The sequence below is a fragment of the Somniosus microcephalus genome, chromosome 3 (genome assembly GCF_052327205.1).
Source record: "Somniosus microcephalus isolate GS21.2 chromosome 3, FLI_Smic_1.0, whole genome shotgun sequence".
In the NCBI taxonomy this organism is placed as follows: Eukaryota; Metazoa; Chordata; class Chondrichthyes; order Squaliformes; family Somniosidae; genus Somniosus; species Somniosus microcephalus.
This window is the reverse complement of record NC_140989.1, coordinates 38,048,567-38,073,452: the sequence shown is the minus strand read 5'-3', so window position 1 is coordinate 38,073,452 and position 24,886 is coordinate 38,048,567. Positions and strand designations below refer to the sequence as shown.

Here is a 24,886-nt window from a genome sequence, read left to right as displayed (position 1 = left end):
CCTTGTTGAACCCGCCCAGCGGGCTCAGCAGGCCAATTAAGGGACACCCGGTTACAGGTGATGTCAGGGATTGACATTTCATCTGTCAAGAGCTTTTGACAGATGAAATATCAGCGTTTGACAGCTCTGTGAAGCTGTCAAACACTGACAATCTGACTTCTAACTTGAGTCCTTCTCCACAGACTCAATTAGAAATCTCTCCAGAACAGAAAGCTGAATGCTGCAACTTTTGACAGCTCGCGGCCATTCTGCTTTCTCTGCCGGTGAGATGAAGGACTCCCGAGACCTGAAGGAAGGAAGCCTGCATTAGTAATTAAAGGTAAGTAAAACTTATTTAAACACTTTACACACACCAAACACACTTACCTCTGCACTCATGCACCCATCACTCACCTGCACACATCTCGACCCCTCCAAGCCCTTCAGCCCGACGGTCCGCCTCGCTAACTTGGTGTGGTTTGGAGCTGTCGGGAATCCCACACTTCAGGGATAAAAATAGGGATTAGGCTAAAAACTGCCTGTTAACCACCTGTTAACAGGCAGTTAATTGGCACTAATCCCCTTCCCGCCTCGGGGAGGCGGCTCCCAGCACAGGTCGGGTACCCGCCTCCTGGGAAACGGGCATGGAGGCGGGTTGGGGGCGGGATGGGTTCGTGCCCCCCGATTCTGCAATTTTAACACCCCACACGCCTCCATTCCCGCCTCCACGGCCCAATGAAATTCGAGCCCTATGACTCTAACAACAAAAAAAGCCACTTTTGAACATACTGAGCATCATTTGTAGACTAATTTTTTTGAGCAATGTCAGTCCTCGGGAATGGGATGGTTTTGCCACCCAGTGTCAGCACGAAACATTCTCAAGTCAGATCTGGGATGGGTTAGTTTCAGAGAGTGAAACTCTCTACACTTGCCCAGCAAATATCACTAACTGCAACAATATGAATTTGTTCATATTGTTGTTTCAACAAGTTCATCTTGTTGAACTGGTGGCATTTCTAAGCACGATTGTCAATTTGTGGTTTTGTGCCACAGGACAAGGAGCGACATTGGAATTGGCCAGACTTCATGTAGCACCTTTACGACAGAGAGAGAAGACTTTCATCCCATGAGTCTGCACTTGATTTAAGACCAGGTCCCTGCAGTAAAAGCACAGTGCAATCCTCGTATGCCACCCAGTCAATTTCAATGTGCCTAACTTGGCATTGTAGACAAAACATCACCAATAGAATGGGGAGTATGCAGTAATGACAGGGATTTATTAGCAATTTGAAAAGTAGGACAGAATGCAATCCTAGTAAGCCACCCAGTCACTTTCATTGTAGAGAAACCGTCACCAAAAGAAGGGAGAGCATCCAGTAATGAGAGGGATTTATGAGCAATTAGAAAAGTAGATGATAGCAGCCCGTGGGCTAAGACATGTAATGAATATACAGTGAAGTAATTTTGTACAAAACACAGATACGAGTAGACTAACTGAACCTTGCAGATAAGCGGTACTTTCGTTTTTTGTCTGCTGTTCTGCTCACACATGCAGGGCCGGGCAAACCGGAGTCGCTAAACTAACTTTGGCTGCAGGTAATGTTTTTTGTTGTCTACAGGAGCAGTTAGGCGGGCTTCAAATCAGTAAAATGCAGTGCCAAAAGCCAAGTTATTCTTTATTGTAAAACCCAAGGCACAATGAGCTCATGCGCGCTTCTCCCCTTCCGGGCATTTCAAACTGAGCAAAACTCGAGCCGCTCCCAGTTCCATAGTTACACATATAAACAGTAAGTAACGTTGGCTACGGACTGGCTCTGCATTTAATTTTGGTTAATCAACACTTGGTTCCTGGTAGAACTGTAATCACTAATTCAGATGAGTTACTCTCAAACATGGATGAACAGAAAATCAAAATTACTTTTTTTTGTTACACTTCAGGCCTTTCTTGCTGCCTTTTATACAGCAGTTACGATATTTGGACCTGCTGAATAAGAAACATAAGAAATAGGAGCAGGAATAGGCCCCTCGAGCCTGCTCCGCCATTCAATAAGATCATGGCTGATCTACGGCTCAAAGCCGCTGATCTTGGGCTCAAAGCCACTTCCCTGCCCACTTCCCATAACCCTTCACTCCCTTATCTTGCAAAAATTTGTCTATCTCCACCTTAAATGTATTTAATGACCCAGCCTCTACGGCTCTCTGAGGCAGAGAATTCCACAGACTTACGACCCTCTGAGAGAAGAAATTCCTCCTCATCTCAGTTCTAAAAGGGCGACACTTTATTCTAAAACTGTGCCCCCGCGTTCTAGATTTCCCCACGAAGGGAAACATCCTCTCTGCATCTACCTTGTCGTGCCCCTTCAGTATCTTATATGTTTCAATAAGATCACCTCTCATTCTTCTAAATTCCAATGAGCATAGGCCCAGCCTGCTCAACCTTTCCTCATAAGTCAACCCCCTCATCTCTGGAATTAACTTAGTGAATCGTCTCTGAACTACCTCCAATGCAAGTATATCCTTCCTTAAATAAGGAGACCAAAACTGTACGCAGTACTCCAGGTGTGGTCTCACCAATACCCTGTACAGTTGTAGCAGGACTTCCCTGCTTTTATACCCCAACCCTTTTGAAATAAAGGCCAACATTCCATTTGCCTTTTTGATTACTTGCTGTACCTGCATGCTAACTTTTTGTGTTTCATGCACAAGGACCCCAGGTCCCTCTGAACTGTAGCATTTTGTAATCTCTCTCCATTTAAATAATAATTTGCTTTTTTATTTTTCCTGCCAAAGTGGATAACCTCGCACTTTCCCACATTGTACTCCATCTGCCAATGTTTGCCCACTCACTTAGCCTGTCTATATCCCTTTGCAGGTTCTTTGAGTCCTTTGCACAACTTTCTTTCCCACCCATCTTTGTATCATCCGCAAACTTGGCTACATTACACTCGGTCCCTTCATCCAAGTCATTAATGTAGATTGTAAATAGTTGGGGCCCCAGCACCGATCCCTGTGGTACCCCACTAGTTACCATTTGCCAACCGGAAAATGACCCATTTATCCCAACTCTCTGCTTTCTGTTAGTTAGCCAATTCTCTATCCATGCTGATATATTACCCCCAATTCCGTGAGCTCTTATCTTATGCAGTAACCTTTTATGTGGCACCTTATCGAATGCCTTCTGGAAATCCAAATACACCACATCCACTGGTGCACCTTTGTCCACACTGCTCGTTACCTCCTCAAAAAACTCCAGCAAATTTGTTAAACATGATTTCCCTTTCATAAAACCATGCTGACTCTGCTTGACTGCATTATGATTTTCCAAATGCCCTGCTACTGCTTCCTTAATGAAGGACTCCAGCATTTTCCCAACGACAGACGTTAGGCTAACTGATCTATAGTTTCCTGCTTTCTGTCTCCCTCCTTTCTTAAATAGGGGTGTTACATTTGCGGTTTTCCAATCCGCTGGGACCTCTCCAGAGTCCAGGGAATTTTGGTATATTGCAACCAATGCATCCACTATCTCTGCAGCCACTTCTTTTAAGACCCTGGGATGCAGGCCATCTGGTCCAGGGGACTTGTCACCTTTTAGTCCCATTATTTTACCAAGTACTATTTCTTTAGTGATAGTGATTGTCTTTAGTTCCCCCTTCCCTGTGGCCCCTTGATTATCCATTATTGGGATGTTGTTAGTGTCTTCTACCGTGAAGACAGATACAAAATATTTGTTCAGAGTCTCTGCCATTTCCCCGTTCCCCATTATTAATTCCCCAGTCTCATCCTCTAAGGGACCAACGTTTACTTTAACTACCTTCTTCCTTTTTATATACCTGTAGAAGCTCTTTCTGTTTTAATATTTCTTGCCAGTTTACTCTCATAATTCATCTCTCTCTCTTTTTTAGTCATCCTTTGCTGGTTTAAATTTTTTTCCCAATCCTCTGGTCTCCCACCAATCTTGGCAACATTGTATGCCTTCGTTTTCAATTTGATACCATCCTTTACTTCTTTAGTTAGCCACGGATGGTGCTCCCTTCTCTTAAAAATCTTTCTTTCTCACTGGAATATATTTTTGTTGAGAGTTATGAAATTTCTCCTTAAATGTCCGCCACTGCATTTCAACTGTCTTACCCTTTAATTTATTTTTCCAGTCCACTTTAGCCAGTTCTGCCCTCATTCCACTGTAATTGCCTTTGTTTAAGATCAGGACACTGGTTTGAGATACAACTTTCTCACTCTCCAAACTGAATTTGAAATTCAACCATGCTATGATCACTCTTTCCTCGAGGATCCTTTACTGTGAGATCATTTATTAATTCTGTCTCATTACACAGTACCAAATCGAAGATAGCCTGCTCCCTGGTTGGTTCCATTACATACTGTTCTAGGAAACCATCCCGGATGCACTCTATGAACTCCTCCTCAAGGCTACCATGGCCAATTTGATTTGTCCAATCAATATGGAGATTAAAATCACCCATGATTTTTACCATACCTTTTTTACAAACCTCCATTATTTGTTGATTTATACTCTGTCCAACAGTATTGCTACTGTTCGGGGGCCTGTAGACTACGCCCACCAGAGACTTTTTCCCTTTATTACTTTTTATATCTCCACCCAAACCGATTCTACATCTTGATCTTACATAGAAACATAGAAGATAGGAGCAGGGGTAGGCCATTCGGCCCCTCTAGCCTGCTCCACCATTCAATGCGATCATGGCTGATCATCCAAGTTCAGTACCCGGTCCCTGCTTTCTCCCCATATCCCTTGATCCCTTTAGCCTTAAGAAATATATCTAACTCCTTCTTGAATATATTTAATGAATTGGCCTCGACTGCCTTCTGTGGTAGAGAATTCCACAGGTTCACCACTCTCTGGGTGAAGAAATTCCTCCTCATTTCTGTCCTAAATGGCCTGCCCCTTATCCTTAGACTGTGACCCCTAGTTCTGGATTCCCTGACCATCGGGAACATCCTCCCTGCATCTAGTCTGTCTAGTCCTGCCAGAATTTTATGAGATCCCCTCTCATTCTTCTAAACTCCAGTGAGTACAAGCCCAATCGACCCAATCTCTCCTCATATGTCATTCCTGCCATCCCAGGTATCAGCCTGGTGAATCTTCGCTGAACTCCTTCCATGGCAAGAATATCCTTCCTCAGATAAGGCGACCAAAACTGCACACAATACTCAAGATGTGGTCTCACCAAGGCCCTGTACAACTGCAGCAAGACATCCTTGTTCCTGTACTCAAACCCTCTCGCTACGAAGGCCAACATACCATTTGCCTTCTTAACCGCCTGCTGCACCTGCATGCTTGCCTTCAGCGACTGGTGCACAAGGACACCCAGGTCTCGTTGCACTTCCCCTTCTCCCAATCTATTGCCATTCAGATAATCTGCCTTCCTGTTTTTGACACCAAAGTGGATAACCTCACATTTATCCACGTTATATTGCATCTGCCATGCTTCTTCCCAATCACCCAACCTGTCCAAATCATCCTGGAGTTTCCCGGCATCCTCCTGACAGCACACACGCCCACCCAGCTTTGTGTCGTCTGCAAACTTGGAGATATTACATCTAGTTCCCTCGTCTAGATCATTAATATATATTGTGAATAGCTGGGGTCCAAGGACCAATCCCTGCGGTACCCTACTAGTCACTGCCTGCCACTCGGAAAGAGACCCGTTTATTCCAACTCTTTGCTTTCTATCTGCCAACCAGTTCTCTATCCAAGTCAACACCTTGCACCCAATCCCATGTGCCTTAATTTTACACGCTAATCTCTTATGTGGGACCTTATCGAAAGCCTTCTGAAAGTCCAAATACACCACATCCACTGGTTCTCCCTTATCTATTTTACTAGTTACGTCCTCAAAATATTCCAGTAGATTAGTCAAGCACGATTTACCTTTTGTAAATCCATGTTGACTTTGTCCGATCCTGTCACTGTTTTCCAAGTGCTCTGCTATCACATCTTTTATAATGGGCTCTAGCATTTTCCCCACTACCGATGTCAGGCTTACCGGTCTGTAATTCCCCGTTTTCTCTCTACCACATTTTTTGAATAGTGGGGTAACATTAGCTACCCTCCAATCCATGGGTACTGTTCCAGATTCCATCGAATGTTGGAAGATGATCAGCAATGCATCTACTATTTCTAGGGCCACTTCCTTAAGTACTCCAGGATGTAGATTATCAGGCCCTGGGGATTTATCGGCCTTCAATCCCATCAATTTCCTTAACACCATTTCCCTACAAATACTGATTTCTTTCAGTTCCTCCCTTTCATCAGACCCTATGTTCCCTGACATTTCTGGGAGGTTATTTGTGTCCTCCTTTGTGAAGACAGAACCAAAATCTTCTGAACCAATATCTCTTCTCACCACTGCACTGTTCCCATCCTTTACCAACAAAGCCACCCCACCTCCCTTTCCTTTCTGTCTATCCTTCTGAATTGTCATATAATCTGGAATATTCAGTTCCCATCCCTGATCACCTTGCAACCACGTCTCTGTAATGGTGATCAGATCATACCCATTTGTATCTATTTGTGCTGTCAACTCATCTATCTTGTTACGAATGCTGCGTGCATTCAGATATAGAGCTTTTAACTTTGTCTTTTTACCATTTCTCTTATTAAGAAAGAAGAACGAAAAACTTGCATTTATATAGCGTCTTTCACGACCACCGGACGTCTCAAAGTGCTTTGCAACCAATGAAGTACTCTTGAAGTGTATTCACTGTTGTAATGTGGGGAACGCGACAGCCAATTTGCGCACAGCAAACTCCCACAAACAGCAATGTGATAATGACCAGATAAACTGTTTTTGTTATGTTGGTTGAGGGATAAATATTGGCCAGGACACTGGGGAGAACTCCCCTGCTCTTCTTCGAAATAGTGCCATGGGAGTTTTTTACGTCCACCTGAGAGGGCAGACGGGGCCTCGGTTTAACGTCTCATCCGAAAGATGATGATATTAGGTATCGTCTGTCCATCAATTTCTATTTGAATGCAACAGCAAAAATAATTGAAATAGATACGGAGTTAGTCCAGCCTTTTGCTGCACAGACTATTTTTCCTCTTGAGTTAGCAGTTCTTGAGTACCACAGGCACAAGTTGGAAAATCAATAGGACAGAAATCTCCTCTCTGTTGGCTATAGAGGCCCAATCTGAAATGGCTGTTGACTCGGCTCTTTTCCTAATGGGTGCAATCGCACTATATAAAAGTGCCCATAGTTCAGCATGAGTTAGCACTAAATTGCCAGTCTCACAAAGGCCATTAGGATGGCTGCTATGGGAAGTTGTAAATAAAATCACAGTTGTGCAATAAGGCTGCTCTCGTTGGGCAAAGTAGACTCTTGGCTTCATCGCTCACGTATCCCACGGTCAGATCCACTCATTGTTTAAATGTGGTGGAGCCTGTGTAATGCCCTCTACATCTTGAACTTCTCCCACTCCCCCCTACAGTTCTTTTCCTCTTCCTGCGTGAGGAAAATGCATGCACTAAGTTAATCTCAGTTACGGTTGGGAGAATTTGCCGTGCTTGCACCATTGGACAGCTTTAATAATGAAGTTGTATATTTTTGTGCCATTGCAGCCTTAAATGACTGCAGCTGTACACAGTACCAAGCAAATCCTGCGCTGCGATGCAAAAATACATATACAGGGTATATATATAAATTGCATAAGCAGAACCAGAACTGGCAGAAAGTAAATCCTATGGGTGTGACTCACTTTCCAATAAACACTGTGGTTCTTATTGGACTTGGTTTGGTTTAGGATGTTTTCAGATCCATTGTTTTACGTCCACAGACTAACCATTATCCCAAATACGCTGGAGTGCTTTAATGTGTGGGAATTTCTTTCAGTGTTCTTAAGGATGTTGGGAGTACATGACGAATAGTGCTGACTTCCTTGTGAACAAAATTAACTCTGCAGAAGATGGGAGTCCCTTTGTGCTGGGAATAACAGGATGTGTGGGAAGCTATCTCTTTTTCTCATGCACCGTTAACTCTACCCGGTTTCCTCAGGCATTTCTCCCTTCCCATTAAGTGTGTATTCAGCTCATTCTGACAGCTCTACCCATTTTGTAATGCTCTAATCGTAAAGTTTTTTTAAAAAAACTGGTTCGAAAATTTGGCTGTCTTAGATCGATGCATTGAAACTCCCAATTGACTAGCCAAGTGAGACCGATTACAAGTAAATCATATTTAGAAACACTTTTGGATAAACTTAGGACATTTGGGTGGTCCTTTGAAAGTGTTGACAACATTGTATTCCCCCTGGGTCTGGGTGTCTACCAGTTATTTCAAGAGTTAGCTGGCATAGTAACCTGAAGTCAATATTGGTTTACACCATTACTGGAAGTCATGCATGTTTCTTATCTCCATTTGGTTTAAAAAAAAATCAAAGCTTATTTTTCCCCTTTGATTTTCTCCTCTTACTGTCTCTTCTGACCCCGGTGAGTTATGTTGAGGATATCGTACATCGGGCAGCGGCAGCTCTCTGGTACTTCGCCCCTGTTGCCTTTCTTTGTGTGTGTTGGAAGGCTTTGAGTGTTGGAAGACTATTTAATTGTAGCTCTGCATCTTGCCTCTGTTAAAGTTTACTGTCCAACCCCCACTTAAGAACTGAGGAATCCTTTCCGAAGCATGGCTGGTGGCCTGAAACATCAGCTCGAACCGCTAGGCTCAAACCCTCACAGAGAAGGAGTAAGGGACCTCTGTGCCACTGGGTTGGTTTGTTTGCACTATAACATTCCTCCTTGCTGAAGAAGGAGAAGCTCCATATGGGTAACACCACAACTAACTTATTTAGTAATGGATTAAAGGCCAATAAACAGAATCATCATTCTGGTCAGTTCATTGAAATTGGTTGTTACAGTTTGCCAAGTGGCACATAACATAAGAAATAGGAGCAGGAGTAGGCCAATCGGCCCCTCGAGCCTGCTCCGCCATTTAATAAGATCATGGCTGATCTGATCCTAACCGCCAATCTACTATCACAGAACCATCTCCTGAATCTAACAGAATTAGACACACGAAATAGGAGCAGGATCAGGCTACACGGCCCCTGGGCCCGCTCCGCTACCCACAGGGCCATGTCCGATCCGAACCTAGACTCATGTCCAAATTCCTGCCCGCTCCCCATAACCCTTTATTCCCTTTACTTCTAGGAAACTGTCTATTTCTGTTTTAAATTTATGTAATGATGTAGCTTCTACAGCTTTTTGGGGCAGCATATTCCATGGACCTACCACCCTCTGAGTGAAGTAGTTCCTCCTCATCTCAGTTTTGAAAGAGCAGCCCCTTATTCTAAGACTATGCCCCCTAGTTCTAGTTTCACCCATCATCGGGAACATCCTCCCCGCACACTAGGAACAAGATCTGATTTTGCTCACACAATGAAGAGAATATTGTTGAGAAAATAGATTTGTGAGGAGTTGGGTTTTAATTTTGTAACATCTCCATGTAGGAGAACCAACATTGTCCCATGTTATTCTCTCTAAACAGATTAGACCTTGTTAGGTCTGATAAGATTGGGTCCATTTAACCAAAGCAAAAAAGTTGAGCTCTGAATGTTTGGAGAGCTGACATTAATGGGGGTTTGAATTTGTGTTACTTGTACGTTGATTCTGTTTTCACGAATTCACTTTCAGGGAAAATCAATGGAATGAGAGTCAACTTCATGACGCAGAGAATAACACTCTTTATTTTTAATACCCTGCCAAAATTGGAATTAAATGAACATTCTGTTTTGAAAATATGCATCAAACACTAAAATAGTCTTAAGAGTCCGTGTTTAGTTTTGTAACTTTTCCATTTATCAAATTTTTAATTCTGAACACAGCAGTTTAAAAAAAAAAAAAATCTTCTATATAAATATTATTTCTTTGTGTTTCAGTATATACTGTCTCAGCCAAAGTTCTGGGCCCTTCAGGTAACCACCCTAATGTTGAGAACAAAACTGGAGAAAGGTAGCTCCCGTCGGATTGAACGTGCAATGATGCAGACTCAGGTAGGACGCTGCTTCTACTGTGGTTACAAGTGTTTATTAGCTTTACGGGCAACATGAGGAGAATCGGCACAGGATATGTGTCAGCACATCTCTATCTGTTTGGAGTGGAAGGGAAATTGGCAAGTTGTTAAAATGTCCAGTTTGTACTAAGCAGCATCCTCCTGAGCAGTGACCTTGGGCTGCAGATCCTGTGGAGGATCTGTGCTGCTAACAAGAACATCCTGCTTCTACAAAAGACCACACCCATTCACCCCACCTACAGAGCCATGTCAGGAAACCTGCAGATCCCACTGTCCCTCTAAGTGACAGGTGCTACTCATAGAAGTTTAGGACGTTAATGTAGACATGCTTTCACTTGAACATTTTTCACTAAGTTGATTCAGTGAGTTGAAGTTCCCTCATGAGAAGCCTAGCAATGAAAATATTTGTTAGTACATCAGAGTCTAGATTCTAGAGATCAAAACCAAGCAGGGAGAAAAGTCAGTGAGACACAGATACTGCTGCCTATTGAAGCTTATTATCATAGCAAGTAATATGCCAGCATAGAAGAACCTGCATTTATGTAACACCTTTCATCACCTCAGGATGTCGCACGCCCATTGAAGTACAGGAAACTTTGAGTTATCCGGAGACGAACCGTCCGGCAAGCTCGAGCCACCGGCAAAAATCAGGAGCTGTTTTTTATTCTTTTCTTTTCTTTGCTTTTTTTGAACAGTCAAGCTCTGCAAGGTCTGTAGCTAAGCAACAGCTTCAGCTAGAGATGCTACACAGACGCTTGCCGATTGTTTAGAGGCTGTTGCTAAGCAACAGGGTTTGTTGATTCATACGGAGATGAAAATCTCCGTATGTTTCAACATTAGCTCTGGAGTGTCCGGCAGTTTTGAGGGAACGGCAGCAGCTCGGTGCCGGACAGCACAAAGTTTCCTGCACTCTTGAACTGTTGTAATCTGGGTAAATGTGGCAGCCAATTTGCACTCAGTAATGAGACTAATTACCAGATAATCTGTTTTTAGTGGTGTTGGTTGGGGGATAAATGTTGGCCAGGGCACTGAGAGAACTAAAAGTTGCAACACAGGTAAGCAAGGCCATTAAAAAAAAAAGCAAACCAAGCACTAGGGTTTATTTCTAGGGGTATAGAATTGAAAAGTAGGGAAGTTATGCTAAACCTGAATCGAACCTTGGTTAGACCACACTTGGAGTACTGCGTACAGTTCTGGTCACCATATTATAAAAAGGATATAGAGGCACTGGAGCGGGTGCAGAGAAGATTTACAAGGATGATGCCAGAAATGCGAGGGTATACATTTCAGGAAAGGATGAACAGGCTGGGTCTCTTTTCTCTTGAAAAAAGAAGTGGGGAGAAAAGTCAGTGAGGCACAGATACTGCTGCCTATTGAAGCTTATTATCACAGCAAGTAATATGCTAGCATAGAAGAACCTGCATTTATGTAACACCTTTCATGACCTCACCGATGTCTTTAAAATTATGAAAGGTTTTGATAGAGTGGATGTAGAGAGAATGTTTCCACTTGTGGGGAAGAGCATAACTAGAGGCCATCAATATAAGATAGTCACCAAGAAATCCAATAGGGAATTCAGAAGAAACTTCTTTACCCAGAGTGTGGTGAGAATGTGGAACTCGCTACCACAGGGAGTGGTTGAAGCGAATGGTATAGATGCATTTAAGGGGCGGTTAGATAAGCATATGAGGGAGAAGGGAAGAGAGGTTATACTGATAGATTTAGATGAGGAAAGACGGGAAGAGGCTCGAGTGGAGCATAAACACCGGCATGGACTGGTTGGGCCAAATGGCCTGTTTCTGTGCCGTATATCCTATGTAACTTTAGTAGCACTGTTGGTGCTCAGTTGGTAGCTCTGTAAAACTCTCTACGATAATTCATGGATTTGAGCTCTCAATCTCGGCTGACAGTCCAGTGCAGTACTGAGGGACTGCTGCAATGTTGGCAGTGCTATCCTTCATAAAGAGACTTTAAGCCTAGATCCTGTCTGCCTATTGCAGTGATTAAGGTGGATGTTAAAAGTCCCGTGGCAGTATTCAGAGTAGAGCAGAGGGGTTTTCTGGTGCCCTGGCCCGCATTCCTCTTCAACTAATACCACTGGAGAAACAGACCACCAGCTCAGTCGTCCATCTCCTTACTGTTGTGGTACTCACTTGTCCAATCCAGATTGATGGGATGAAAGTGTCTTCTCGAACAGCCATTGGAGACCTGTGAAATGAGTCTGGGCAGTCTCGACCCACTTCCGAGTAGATATGGACCCTGAAGCTACTTTGTGATCCCACTGCACTAAACTGCCCATAATTTGTTACTGGATCACCAATCGTAATTAGAGCTGTGAGGATGGACAGGGATATCAGTGATGGGTAGTGGGACACCTTTTCCTTCAAGTGGGAGGAGGCCATTCGGCCCACCGTGCCAGTGCCGACTCTCTGAAAGAGACATCCAATTAGTCCCACTACCCCGCTCTTTCCCAATAGTCCTGCATATTTTTTCCTTTTCAAGTAATGTATCTAGTTCCCTTTAGAAAGTTACTGTTGAATCTGCTTCCACCACCATTTCAGGCAGTGCAGTCCAGATCATCATAACCCGCTCCGTCGTAAAGTTCTCCTCATCTCCCCTCTGGCTCCTTTGCCAATTAAGCCACATTTTCAGGGTGGAATCTGTGCAGCTTCACTCTGCAACTGTCTGTGGTTTACCTGACCTGGGAATCCTTGATGCTGACAGTGGGTTCTTGAGCTGGGAAACTGTTCCGTTCTCCAGCAGGAACATCCCTTGCATTCACGAGCACACTCCCCATACGCACAATACAGCAGCAGCTTCCTAAACCCTTCCTCCCCTAAAGCAAAATGAACAGGGGCTGTTTTATAATGTCGGATATGGTAGAATTTTGAAACGGTTTCTAATTGTTCAGATGCACTTAAGGCGAAGCTGGATAAGTACATGAGGGAGAAAGGAATAGAAGGATATGCAGATAGGGTTAGAAACATAGAAGATAGGAGCAGGAGTAGGCCATTCGGCCCCTCGAGCCCGCTCCGCCGTTCAATGAGATCATGGCTGATCATCCAAATTCAGTACCCTGTCCCTGCCTTCTCCCCATATCCCTTGATCCCTTTAGCCTTAAGAAATATATCTAACTCCTTCTTGAATATATTTAATGAATTGGCCTCCACTGCCTTCTGTGGTAGACAATTCCACAGGTTCACCACTCTCTGGGTGAAGAAATTCTTCCTCATCTCTGTCCTAAATGTGGCCCCTGGTTCTGGACTCCCCGACCATCGGGAACATCCTTCCTGCATCTAGTCTGTCTAGTCCTGTTAGAATTTTATAAGTTTCAATGAGATCCCCTCTCATTCTTCTAAACTCCAGCGAGTATAAGCCCAATCGACCCAATCTCTCCTCATATGTCATTCCTGCCATCCCAGGTATCAGCCTGGTGAATCTTCGCTGCACTCCCTCCATGGCAAGAACATCCTTCCTCAGATAAGGTGACCATATTTGCACACAATACTCAAGGTGTGGTCTCACCAAGGCCCTGTACAACTGCAGCAAGACACCCTTGTTCCTGTACTCAAACCCTCTCGCTATGAAGGCCAACATACCATTTGCCTTCTTAACCACCTGCTGCAACTGCATGCTTACCTTCAGCGACTGGTGCACAAGGACACCCAGGTCTCGTTGCACTTCCCTTTCTCTCAATCTATTGCCGTTCAGATAATAATCTGCCTTCCTGTTTTTGCCACCAAAGTGGATAACCTCGCATTTATCCACATTATACTGCATCTGCCATGCTTCTGCCCAATCACCCAACCTGTCCAAATCATACTGGAGTTTCTCGGCATCCTCCTCACAGCACACACGCCCACCCAGCTTTGTGTCATCTGCAAACTTGGAGATATTACATCTAGTTCCCTCGTCCAGATCATTTATATATATTGTGAATAGCTGGGGCCCTAGGACCGATCCCTGCGGTACCCCACTAGTCACTGCCTGCCACTCGGAAAAAGACCCGTTTATTCCAACTCTTTGCTTCCTGTCTGCCAACCAGTTCTCTATCCAAGTCAGTACCTTGCCCCCAATCCCATGTGCCTTAACTTTACATGCTAATCTCTTATGCGGGACCTTATCGAAAGCCTTCTGAAAGTCCAAATACACCACATCCACTGGTTCTCCCTTGTCTATTCTACCAGTTACATCCTCAAAAAATTCCAGTAGATTAGTCAAGCACGATTTACCTGCTCTGCTCTGCTATTACATCTTTTATAATGGACTCTAGCATTTTCCCCACTACCGATGTCAGGCTTACCGGTCTGTAATTCCCCGTTTTCTTTCTACCACCTTTTTTGAATAGTGGGGTAACATTAGCTACCCTCCAATCCATGGGAACTGTTCCAGAGTCTCTAGAATTTTGGAAGATGACCAGCAATGCATCTACTATTTCTAGGGCCACTTCCTTAAGTACCCTAGGATGTAGATTATCAGGCCCTGGGGATTTATCGGCCTTCAATCCCATCAATTTCCCTAACACCATTTCCCTACAAATACTGATTTCTTTCAGTTCCTCCCTCTCATTAGACCCTATGTTCCCTGACATCTCTGGGAGGTTATTTGTGTTCTCCTTTGTGAAGACAGAACCAAAATATGTATTTAATTGGTCTGCCATTTCTTTGTTCCCCATTATAAATTCCCCTGAGTCTAACTGCAAGGGACCTACATTTGACTTCACCAATCCTTTTCTCTTCACATATCTATAAAAGCTTTTACAGTCAGTTTTTATGTTCCCTGCAAGCTTACTCTCATACTCTATTTTCCCCCTCTTAATTAATCCCTTTGTCCTCCTTTGCTGAATCCTAAACTGCTCCCAATCCTCTGGTTTACTGCTTTTTCTGGCCAATTTATATGTCCTCTCCTTGGATCTTATGCTATCCCTAATTTCCCTTGTTAGCCACGGTTGAGTCACCTTTTCTGTTTTATTTTTATGCCAAACAGGGATGAAGAAATTCTGTAGTTCATCCATGCGATCTTTGAATGTTTGCCATTGCCTATCCACCGTCAACCCTTTGAGTAACATTCCCCAATGAATCCTACCCAACTCACGCCTCATACCATCGTAGTTTTCTTTATTTAAATTCAGGACCTTAGTCTCTGAGTCAACTGTTTCACTCGCCATCTTAATGAAGAATTCTATCATATTATGATCACTCCGACCCAAGGGGCCTCGCACAACAAGATTGCTAATTAATCCTTTCTCATTACATAATACCCAGTCTAAGATGGCCTGATCTTTAGTTGGTTCCTTGACATATTGGTCCAGGAAACCATCCCGTATACACTCCAGGAATTCCTCCTCCACAGTATTGTTACTAATTTGGTTAGCCCAATCTATATGTAGATTAAAGTCACCCATGATAACTGCTGTGCCCCTATTGCACGCTTCTCTAATTTCCCGTTTAATGCCATCCCCAACCTCCGCATTACTGTTTGGAGATCTCTATATAGATGAAGTAGAGTGCGGGGAGGCTCATGTGGAGCAGAAGTTCCAGCATGGACCAGTTGGGGCCGAACGGCATGTTTCTGTGCTGCAAAATTCTATGTAATGTAATTCTTGAAATAAACTTTTTAAAAAAAGTTATGTATAATCTTACTATCGGCAGTCTTGAGGTCAATAAAGGTGAGCTAGAATTACGCAAAATATTATAAACACGAATCATCGCACAGCCCGGATATTTGACGACAGATTCAAACGGGGAGATTTCACGCGGCGTGTTTTCACAGCACGTGGGGAGAGCAATGCGAGGTACGGTGGTGATTGGGGGGACGGTGGGGGGGGGGGGAACGCAGGTTTGATTATTATTTTCCTCTACACCCCTGAGCTCAACCTCGTCTGCTGAGGGGCGGCAGTGAGCGGAAGCACTGCCTCACCGGGCGGAGAAATGGAGAATAAAAGGTGGACAATCTGTGCTCGCGCGTGCACCTTCCAGCCATCCTCTGCGAGAGAGCAGCATTGGTGAAGGTATGGGAGCAAGTAACGGACTTGCCCTTGCAGTTAATAGCCAGGGGACAGCTCCGCAATTAAAATATACTAAATGTTTATCCTGGAGAGACAAAGGCAGATTTTACAAATGAAAAATATTTGAGGTATTGCAGACTTCCACTGGATTTTTAAAAAAAACATATAATACCTTGCACAATTCGGCTATTTTTGTGGTCTAGAAATATTTGCAATCAGCGAATAGCAAGAATATTTGTAGATTGTGATTATTTCCAGGCTTACAGTAGTTTCATGTAGACCCTCCTTTTATGCTGCCAAAATAGCTTTCTTGAGTAGTCTCATTATTAAAAGACTGAAGTTGAGATAAATTACTGATAGGGAAATATAAACGGTTCTATGTCATGGAAGGTGGAGAAAAATTTCCCCCAAAATATGAGCAGTCAGACCTGATTTGGAAACCTATCGAAACTGAAATGCCACATGCTCATTCTACGGTGGAATCCCGTATGTTTCTGTCGAGTACTGCTTCGATAAAATGAAGCATTCCCAATACCCAAGTGGTTGTTGGAGAGGTTGTGATGACAACTATTTACGTGTATCGTGGACACGTCCCAATATTGCTGGTGAACTATTATGAGACAGACCCACAGCTATACAGGATATAATGTCTCATTCAGACCCATTTGTTGTCTGCTCTTTCTTCCTGTACCATTTCATTAGAGTCTGTATGGATGCAAACTGGTATGTTTGTTTTGCCATCAGGAAATGCATAATGAAAATCCGGAGATCACAACTTATACCAGCTATAGATTTATGGTTGGCAGCAACTTCGGAACTTAAATTATATGGGAACGGTTTGTGAAAATATTTGAGTTCATGGGAGGAAAAGAAATCTAATGCGCACGGCATAGGGCAATCCCTAGATGTACTATCTCATTATTTAGTTACTTGGCTGCTGTACTGTTGCATCATTTGTTTTGTGTTTGCCACGTATAATTGGTATCGTCTATCGTTTCGATATTTACAAATTTGTGTTTTGATTGGTAAACAACTGTTTTTATAAATCCAGTATGAAAAATAAAAAGCTAAAAAATCTTTTAGGACAATTAAATGTTTTGTACAGGGAGGACATAAGGTGAAGATGTGCATCAGTGAAACCTCAGGCGATGTGGGGACTTTAGTGAGCACAGTGAAGTCATGGTATAGACTGGCAACTCATGAGGCTTGAGTAGATTTCAGCCTGATTTTGGAAGGTTATTCAACTTTATTTTGCCTCAGAAATATTGCCATGTCTGATACAAGATCCTAGAAGTAGCATGACAAATCCTCCCTCAAATCTAGGACAAAAATGACAGCTATCAGCACTGGCTTTTCCCTCACTGACTGACTCATAAAAACATAGAAGATAGGAGAAGGCCATTCAGCCCCTCGAGCCTGCTCCGCCATTCAATGCGATCATGGCTGATCATCCAAATTCAGTACCCGGTCCCTGCTTTCTCCCCATACCCCTTGATCCCTTTAGCCTTAAGAAATATATCCAACTCCTTCTTGAATTTCTTTAATGAATTAGCCTCTACTGCCTTCTGTGGTAGAGAATTCCACAGGTTCACCACTCTCTGGGTGAAGAAATTCCTCCTAATTTCTGTCCTAAATGGCCTACCCCCTATCCTTAGACTGTGACCCCTGGTTCTGGACTCCCTGGCCATCGGGAACATCCTTCCTGCATCTAGTCTGTCCAGTCCTGTCAGAATTTTATAAGTTTCAATGAGATCCCCTCTCATTCTTCTAAATTCCAGCGAGTACAAGCCCAATCGACCCAATCTCTCCTCATACGTCATTACTGCCATCCTAGGTATCAGCCTGGTGAATCTTCGCTGAACTCCTTCCATGGCAAGAACATCCTTCCTCAGATAAGGCGACCAAAACTGCACACAATACTCAAGATGTGGTCTCACCAAGGTCCTGTACAACTGAAGCAAGACATCCTTGTTCCTGTACTCAAACCCTCTCGCTACGAAGGCCAACATACCATTTGCCTTCTTAACCGCCTGCTGCACCTGCATGCTTACCTTCAGCGACTGGTGCACTAGGACACCCAGGTCTCGTTGCACTTCCCCTTCTCCCAATCTATTGCCATTCAGATAATAATCTGCCTTCCTGTTTTTGCCACCAAAGTGGATAACCTCACATTTATCCACGTTATATTGCATCTGCCATGCTTCTGCCCAATCACCCAACCTGTCCAAATCATCCTGGAGTTTCTCGGCATCCTCCTCACAGCACACACGCCCACCCAGCTTTGTGTCGTCTGCAAATTTGGAGATATTACATCTAGTTCCCTTGTCTAGATCATTAATATATATTGTGAATAGCTGGGGTCCAAGGACCGATCCCTGCGGTACCCCACTAGTCACTGCCTGCCACTCCAGAAAAAGACCCGTTTATTCCAACTCTTTGTTTTCTGTCTGCCAACCAGTTCTCTATCCAAGTCAATACCTTGCCCCCAATCCCATGTGCCTTAACTTTACACGCTAATCTCTTATGTGGGACCTTATCGAAAGCCTTCTGAAAGTCCACATACACCACATCCACTGGTTCTCCCTTATCTATTTTACCAGTTACATCCTCAAAAAATTTCAGTAGATTAGTCAAGCACGATTTACCTTTTGTAAATCCATGTTGACTTTGTCCGATCCTGTCACTGTTTTCCACGTGCTCTGCTATTACATCTTTTATAATGGACTCTAGCATTTTCCCCACTACTGACGTCAGGCTTACCAGTCTGTAATTCCCCGTTTTTTCTTTCTACCACCTTTTTTGAATAGTGGGGTAACATTAGCTACCCTCCAATCCATGGGTACTGTTCCAGATTCCATCGAATGTTGGAAGATGATCAGCAATGCATCTACTATTTCTAGGGCCACTTCCTTAAGTACCCTAAGATGTAGATTATCAGGCCCTGGGGATTTATCGTCCTTCAATCCCATCAATTTCCCTAACACCATTTCCCTACAAATACTGATTTCTTTCAGTTCCTCCCTTTCATCAGACCCTATGTTCCCCGACATCTCTGGGAGGTTATTTTTGTCCTCCTTTGTGAAGACAGAACCAAAAATTGGTCTGCCATTTCTTTGTTCCCCATTATAAATTCCCCTGTTTCTGACTGCAAGGGACCTACGCTTGACTTCACCAATCTTTTTCTCTTCACATATCTATAAAAGTTTTTACAGTCAGTTTTTATGTTCCCTGCAAGCTTACTCTCATATTCTATTTTCCCCTTCTTAATTAATCCCTTTGTCCTCCTTTGTTGAATCCTAAACTGCTCCCAATGCTCAAGTTTACTGCTTTTTCTGGCCAATTTATATGTCCTCTCCTTGGATCTTATGCTATCCCTAATTTCCCTCGTTAGCCACGTTTGAGTCACCTTTTTTGTTTTATTTTTATGCCAAACTGGGATGAACAAATTCTGTAGTTCATCCATGCGGTCTTTGAATGTTTGCCATTGCCTATCCACCGTCAACCCTTTGAGTGACATTCCCAATCAATCCTACCCAACTCGCGCCTCAGACCATCGTAGTTTCCTTTATTTAAATTCAGGACCCTAGTCTCTGAGTCAACTACTTCATTCTCCATCTTAATGAAGAATTCTATCTTATTATGATCGCTCCGACCCAAGGGGACTCGTGCAAGAAGATTGCTAATTAATCATTTCTCGTTACATAATACCCAGTCTAAGATGGCCTGATCTCTGGTTGATTCCTCGACTCTGACCCGAGAATTCTCAACAAGTAACACTTTATGGTTCAGATACGAGAGGGCACTTACCGAAAAAGGACAACGTCCCAGTGTATCCTATGGAAGGATATACTTGCCATAGAGGGAGTGCAACGAAGGTTCACCAGACTGATTCCTGGGATGGGGGATTGTCCTTGAGGAGAGATTGAGTAGACTAGGCCTATATTCTCTGGAGTTTAGAAGAATGAGAGGTGATCTCATTGAAACATAGAAAATTCTTACAGGGCTTGACCGGGTAGATGCAGGGAGGACGTTTCCCCTGGCTGGGGAGTCTAGCACCAGGGGTCACAGTCTCAGAATAAGGGGTTGGCCATTTAGGACTGAGATGAGGAGAAATTTCTTCACTCAGAGGGTGGTGAATCTTTGGAATTCTCTACCCCAGAGGGCTGTGGAGGCTCAGTCGTTGAGTATATTCAAGACAGAGATCGATAGATTTTTTAACATTAAGGGAATCAAGGGATATGGGGATAGTGCAGGAAAGTGGAGCTGAGGTAGAAGATCAGCCATGATCTTATTGAATGGCGGAGCAGGCTCGAAGGGCCAAATGGCCTACTCCTGCTCCTATTTCTTATGTTCTTATGTTGACATCCTTCCTGAAGTAAGGCACCCAAACTGGACACAACTTACTGTGTCTCCTAACATTGTGTCATCTGCAAACCTGGATATACAACTCTTTATTCCTTCATCCAAGTCGTTAATCTATATAGAGTGAAAAGATGAGGCCCCAGTACAGATCGCTGGGGAACACCACTTGTCCCATCCCGACAGTCAGAGCATGTTCCCGTTATCCTGAGTCTCTGTCTCCTACCCCCAGCCAATTTCCAACCCATGCTGCGAGTTTGCCTCTAATTCAGTGCGTTTTTGATTTTGCTAATAATCTCTTGTGCAAAATCTTATCAAATGCCTCTGGAAGTCCATATAGGCAGCATGCATACGCACTCCCTTATCCACCATGTTACTGACCTACTTCATAACTGGCTGCACCAACTGGAGGGCCTAATCAAGTTTGCCGTGGCTCAGTGACAGCATTCATGCCTCTGCGTCAGAAAATTCTGGGTTCAAGCCCTCAGTCCAGGGACTTGAGCACATCACTTAGGCTGACACTTCAGTGCAGTGCTGCACTGTCAGAGGTGCTGCCTTCAGATAAGACATTAAGCTAAAGTCGTGTCTGCTCTCTTGAGGTGGATGTAAAAGATCCCATGGCATTATACAAAGAAGAGCAGAGGAGTTTTCCCGGTACCGTGGCCAACATTAACCAACACCACCAAGTCAGATAATCTTGTCATTTAACCCATTGCTGTTTGTGGAGCAGGGTGTGCGCAAGTTGTCTGCCTGCCCGCTCGAGAGACTGTTTGAATTTATGATTTATGCAAGGAGCGTTGAAGTATAATTGTTCATATCTTGATGCGATCTTTCATAAATTGGTGTTGGTCTTTCCTTTAGCCCCATGCATTTCTGTAAACTAAAATTCATAATTTAGGAATCTGACACACAGTCCTTTTTATTTCAGCCAAGAGAGTTAATGAACTTGAAGTGTTAGTGACTGCTTAACGATACTTCATGTATAGCCACAATTCAATCTGGGATGTGGGTAGGACAGTGTTAACTCCTCAGCAGCAGTTTCTTTCGAGAATAATCAGAATTTCATCTTGTGCAGGAAATTACTATTCCTTCCTTTTTGTTCCGTTCCATATATTTCTGCGGTGGAATGTAGATTCCATAATGTAAATGGTAAAAGTGACTTGTATCACAGATAGAGAAAAAGTCCCCCCCCCCCCCCCCGCAACCCAAAGCTAGACAATTAATTGTGTCCTTGGGGCTTGGTTGCATACCATGGGATCCTCTAATCCAAAACGGAGACTAGCTAAATGGGTACGGGTACATATTCTACATTGTTACCACCTTGTGGAAAGGAAACCGTGGAATTGTGTCCACGTCATTTCTATGAAAGCTGCAGCCTCTTCTCGGGGTGGGGGGTGGAGGAGGTGTGGGGGGATGTGTTTTGTTTTTAAATGAACCTGGAGAAGATCTGCAAAGCTGTTACCTGGAGAAATCCTCACACCGTCACAAAGTGTTATTGTTTGGATTTATGAGCCAAAGAGGTTGCTTATTCTGTCGCCTTATGTTGTCTGAAGGCACCCTTGCTTTGCTTATTTTTTTTTTTTAAATGCTGAGTCAGAAGCCTAGCCCGTAGAGGTTGCCAAATGAGGGTGGTTGTGGCACCACAGCTGCAATTTGTGTGGCTGCTGAGACAAGGTGGGCAGTCTGGTATCTCATCCATCCAGCTGTTCTTCACATGTGAGCCTAGGCAATGAGTTGTCAGGAGCCTCTTCGAGCACAAAGCCATCGCGTGCATTCCCAGCAGAGCCCACTAGAGAAAAATTAGGAACAGGAACACTGGCTGACATTCCCTCTCTTCCCTTCCCCTCCATTCTCCTTGGCAGCCTCAGAACATAGAGTTGCTAACAGTAGTGATGTGGTCACTATCACTCTGGCTCTCCTCAGTTACTTCAGCACAAACCCAGAACTTTTGTTTCTTGTCTGTATAGCTCAGTGCCAGACCACATGGTGTATAGAAACATCGAAAAATAGGAGCACGAGTAGACCCTTCGAGCCTGCTCCACCATTCAATATTGTAACATTTGCATATTGAATTATCATTGGCCCGCAGGCATCTGTAAGGAATACCTATTATTCACGTGATCACATGCTGAGTTGTCATTGGCCTGCAGGCATCTGTAAGGACTACTATTGTTTTGAAGACCCAGGCTAGGGGTCCTAATGCCAGCTTTTCCCCACTGATGCTGCTATGAGTAAGGTCACAGACCTAATGCTTAATAAAAGAGTTAAACTGTAATACTCCGTTGTCCTGCAATATATAATTTTTAGACAAAGTGTGTAAAACAAGACATGGTGTCAGAATAGGGATTGTAAATGGACATCGTTGGAGCTCCCTTGCCTCGAATGGATTGGGAATCCTTGAACTTACCTGTTGAATGGCGCAAGTTCAAGCAACACGTGGAGTTGATGTTCTCGGGTCCGCTGAAAAGCAAAGGGGAGGAAGAAAGATGCAGCTACCTACTCCTGTGGATCGGAGAAAAAGGGAGAGACATTTTTAACACATGGTCTCTCACCGCGGATGAAGCAAAGGTACTGAAAAGTTATTTTGACCGTTTTGAGTCGTATGTGATGCCCAAGACAAATACGATATTCGCTAGGTACAAGTTTCAGGAGAAAGTACAAGGAGCTAGTGAGTCGTTTGAACAGTTCGTGACTGAGTTAAAACTGCTGGTAAAAGACTGTGAATATGCAGATAAAGATGAGATGGTCATAGACCGCATCGTGTTTGGAATACATTCAGCTAAAGTGAGAGAGAAACTTTTGAATGTTGGGTCCGGGCTAACGCTGGACAAAGCTATGGACATAGCTAGATCGCACGAGATAGCCCAAGCACAGTTGAAAACCATAACCGGCGCCACGAGCAACTCGCGTGAACAGACAGTGCACGCAGTTAATAGACACACACCAAAGAACACCGCCCAGAGAGCATGTTTCAGAACAGAAAGAGCAGAGAGTTCTAAAAATGAGCGACACAGACATAAAACGCTTCAAAAACTGTGGATATTGTGGAAACAAGGTTCATGGGGAAAAGGAGCACTGCCCTACCAAAGGAAGGCAATGTGCTAAAGGTGGTAAACGGAACCACTTTGCTAAAGTTTGCAGGACTGTTTTTGGAATAGTAGTACACACAGTGAGTGACAGCCAAATGTCAGATAGAGAGCCAAATGCAGAGGAACTGTTTATTGATTCTGTGTCACAGAAAAAACAGATTTCAGAGACTGAGCAAGCCTTTGCAGATATTGAGATAGGAAAACAGGGCACAGAGCTTAAGTTTAAACTAGACACTGGAGCTCAGGTTAATGTAATTCCTCTGAGTGAGTATCACAGCTTGAAGGATGAGTGTGAGCTACAGCCCACCTCACGCAGACTGACCAGTTATGGGGGTGAGCAGCTCATTGTAAAAGGCACATGCGTGATGAAATGCAAGTACAAAGAAAGCGACATGATGTTGGACTTTTACATTGACACTCAAGCACCTCCAGTGCTAGGTCTAAAGGCATGTTTAGACATGGACCTCGTCAAGCTAGTGCTATAATTGACAGCACCAGTTGAGAAGCAGACAGTCATGGAGGAGTTTGCTGACGTTTTCAAAGGAATCGGACTATTCCCAGGTGAATGCACTATTCACCTTGACCCAGCAGCAACCCCTGTGGTTTGCCCACCGAGAAGGATACCCCTTGCTCTACGTAGTCGCCTGAAGGAGGCGCTGCAGAGCATGGAGAATACAGAAATCATCGTCCAGGAAACCGAACCGACAGAGTGGGTCAACGCGTTAGTAGTGGTTGAGAAACCACGTACAGGCAAGCTCAGAGTCTGTCTCGACCCCAGAGATTTGAACAAGGCTATCAAACGCCCTCACTACCTTCTACCAATGCTAGATGACATCACACCCAAGCTAGTGGGAGCACGTTACTTCAGTGTAATGGATGCACGATCAGGATACTGGACTATCAAGCTCACGGAAGAGTCATCTAAGCTATCAACGTTCAACACACCATTTGGACGCTACCGATTTCTGCGTTTACCATTTGGTCTTATCTCAGTTCAGGATGAATTCCAGCGGAAGATCGACGAAACCTATGAAGGCCTCGACGGAGTAGTCGCAACCGTAGACGACATCCTCATCTATGGCAGGAATAGAGAGGAACATGACAGGAACCTCCGTGCGATGCTGCAAAGATCACGGGAGAAAGGTATCCGGCTCAACCCTGAGAAAAGCATAATCGGATCCACCGAGATCAGTTATTTCGGGCATCGCCTCTCAACTGATGGCATTAAGCCAGATCCAGAGAAAATCTCCGCCATCAAGAAGATGGAGCCGCCGAAGAACCGCGCAGAGCTGGAGACAGTACTAGGCATGGTTAACTACTTAGCCAAGTTTGCCCCGAGCCTCTCTGAAATCAACGCACCCATGCGTCAGTTGCTCAAACAATCCAATGAGTTCCTGTGGGACAAACAACATGA

General features: G+C 44.0%; 1 protein-coding gene across 1 annotated transcript in view; it reads left to right on the top strand.

Moving 5' to 3' along the window:
- ttc27 (tetratricopeptide repeat domain 27) overlaps positions 1 to 24,886 on the top strand; it is a 237,478-nt gene that overhangs the window by 97,395 nt on the left and 115,197 nt on the right. The window contains exon 10 of the mRNA XM_085977359.1: positions 9,884 to 9,997. Coding sequence (XP_085833485.1) covers positions 9,884 to 9,997 — 114 coding nt within the window. The remainder of the gene's footprint in view (positions 1 to 9,883; positions 9,998 to 24,886) is intronic.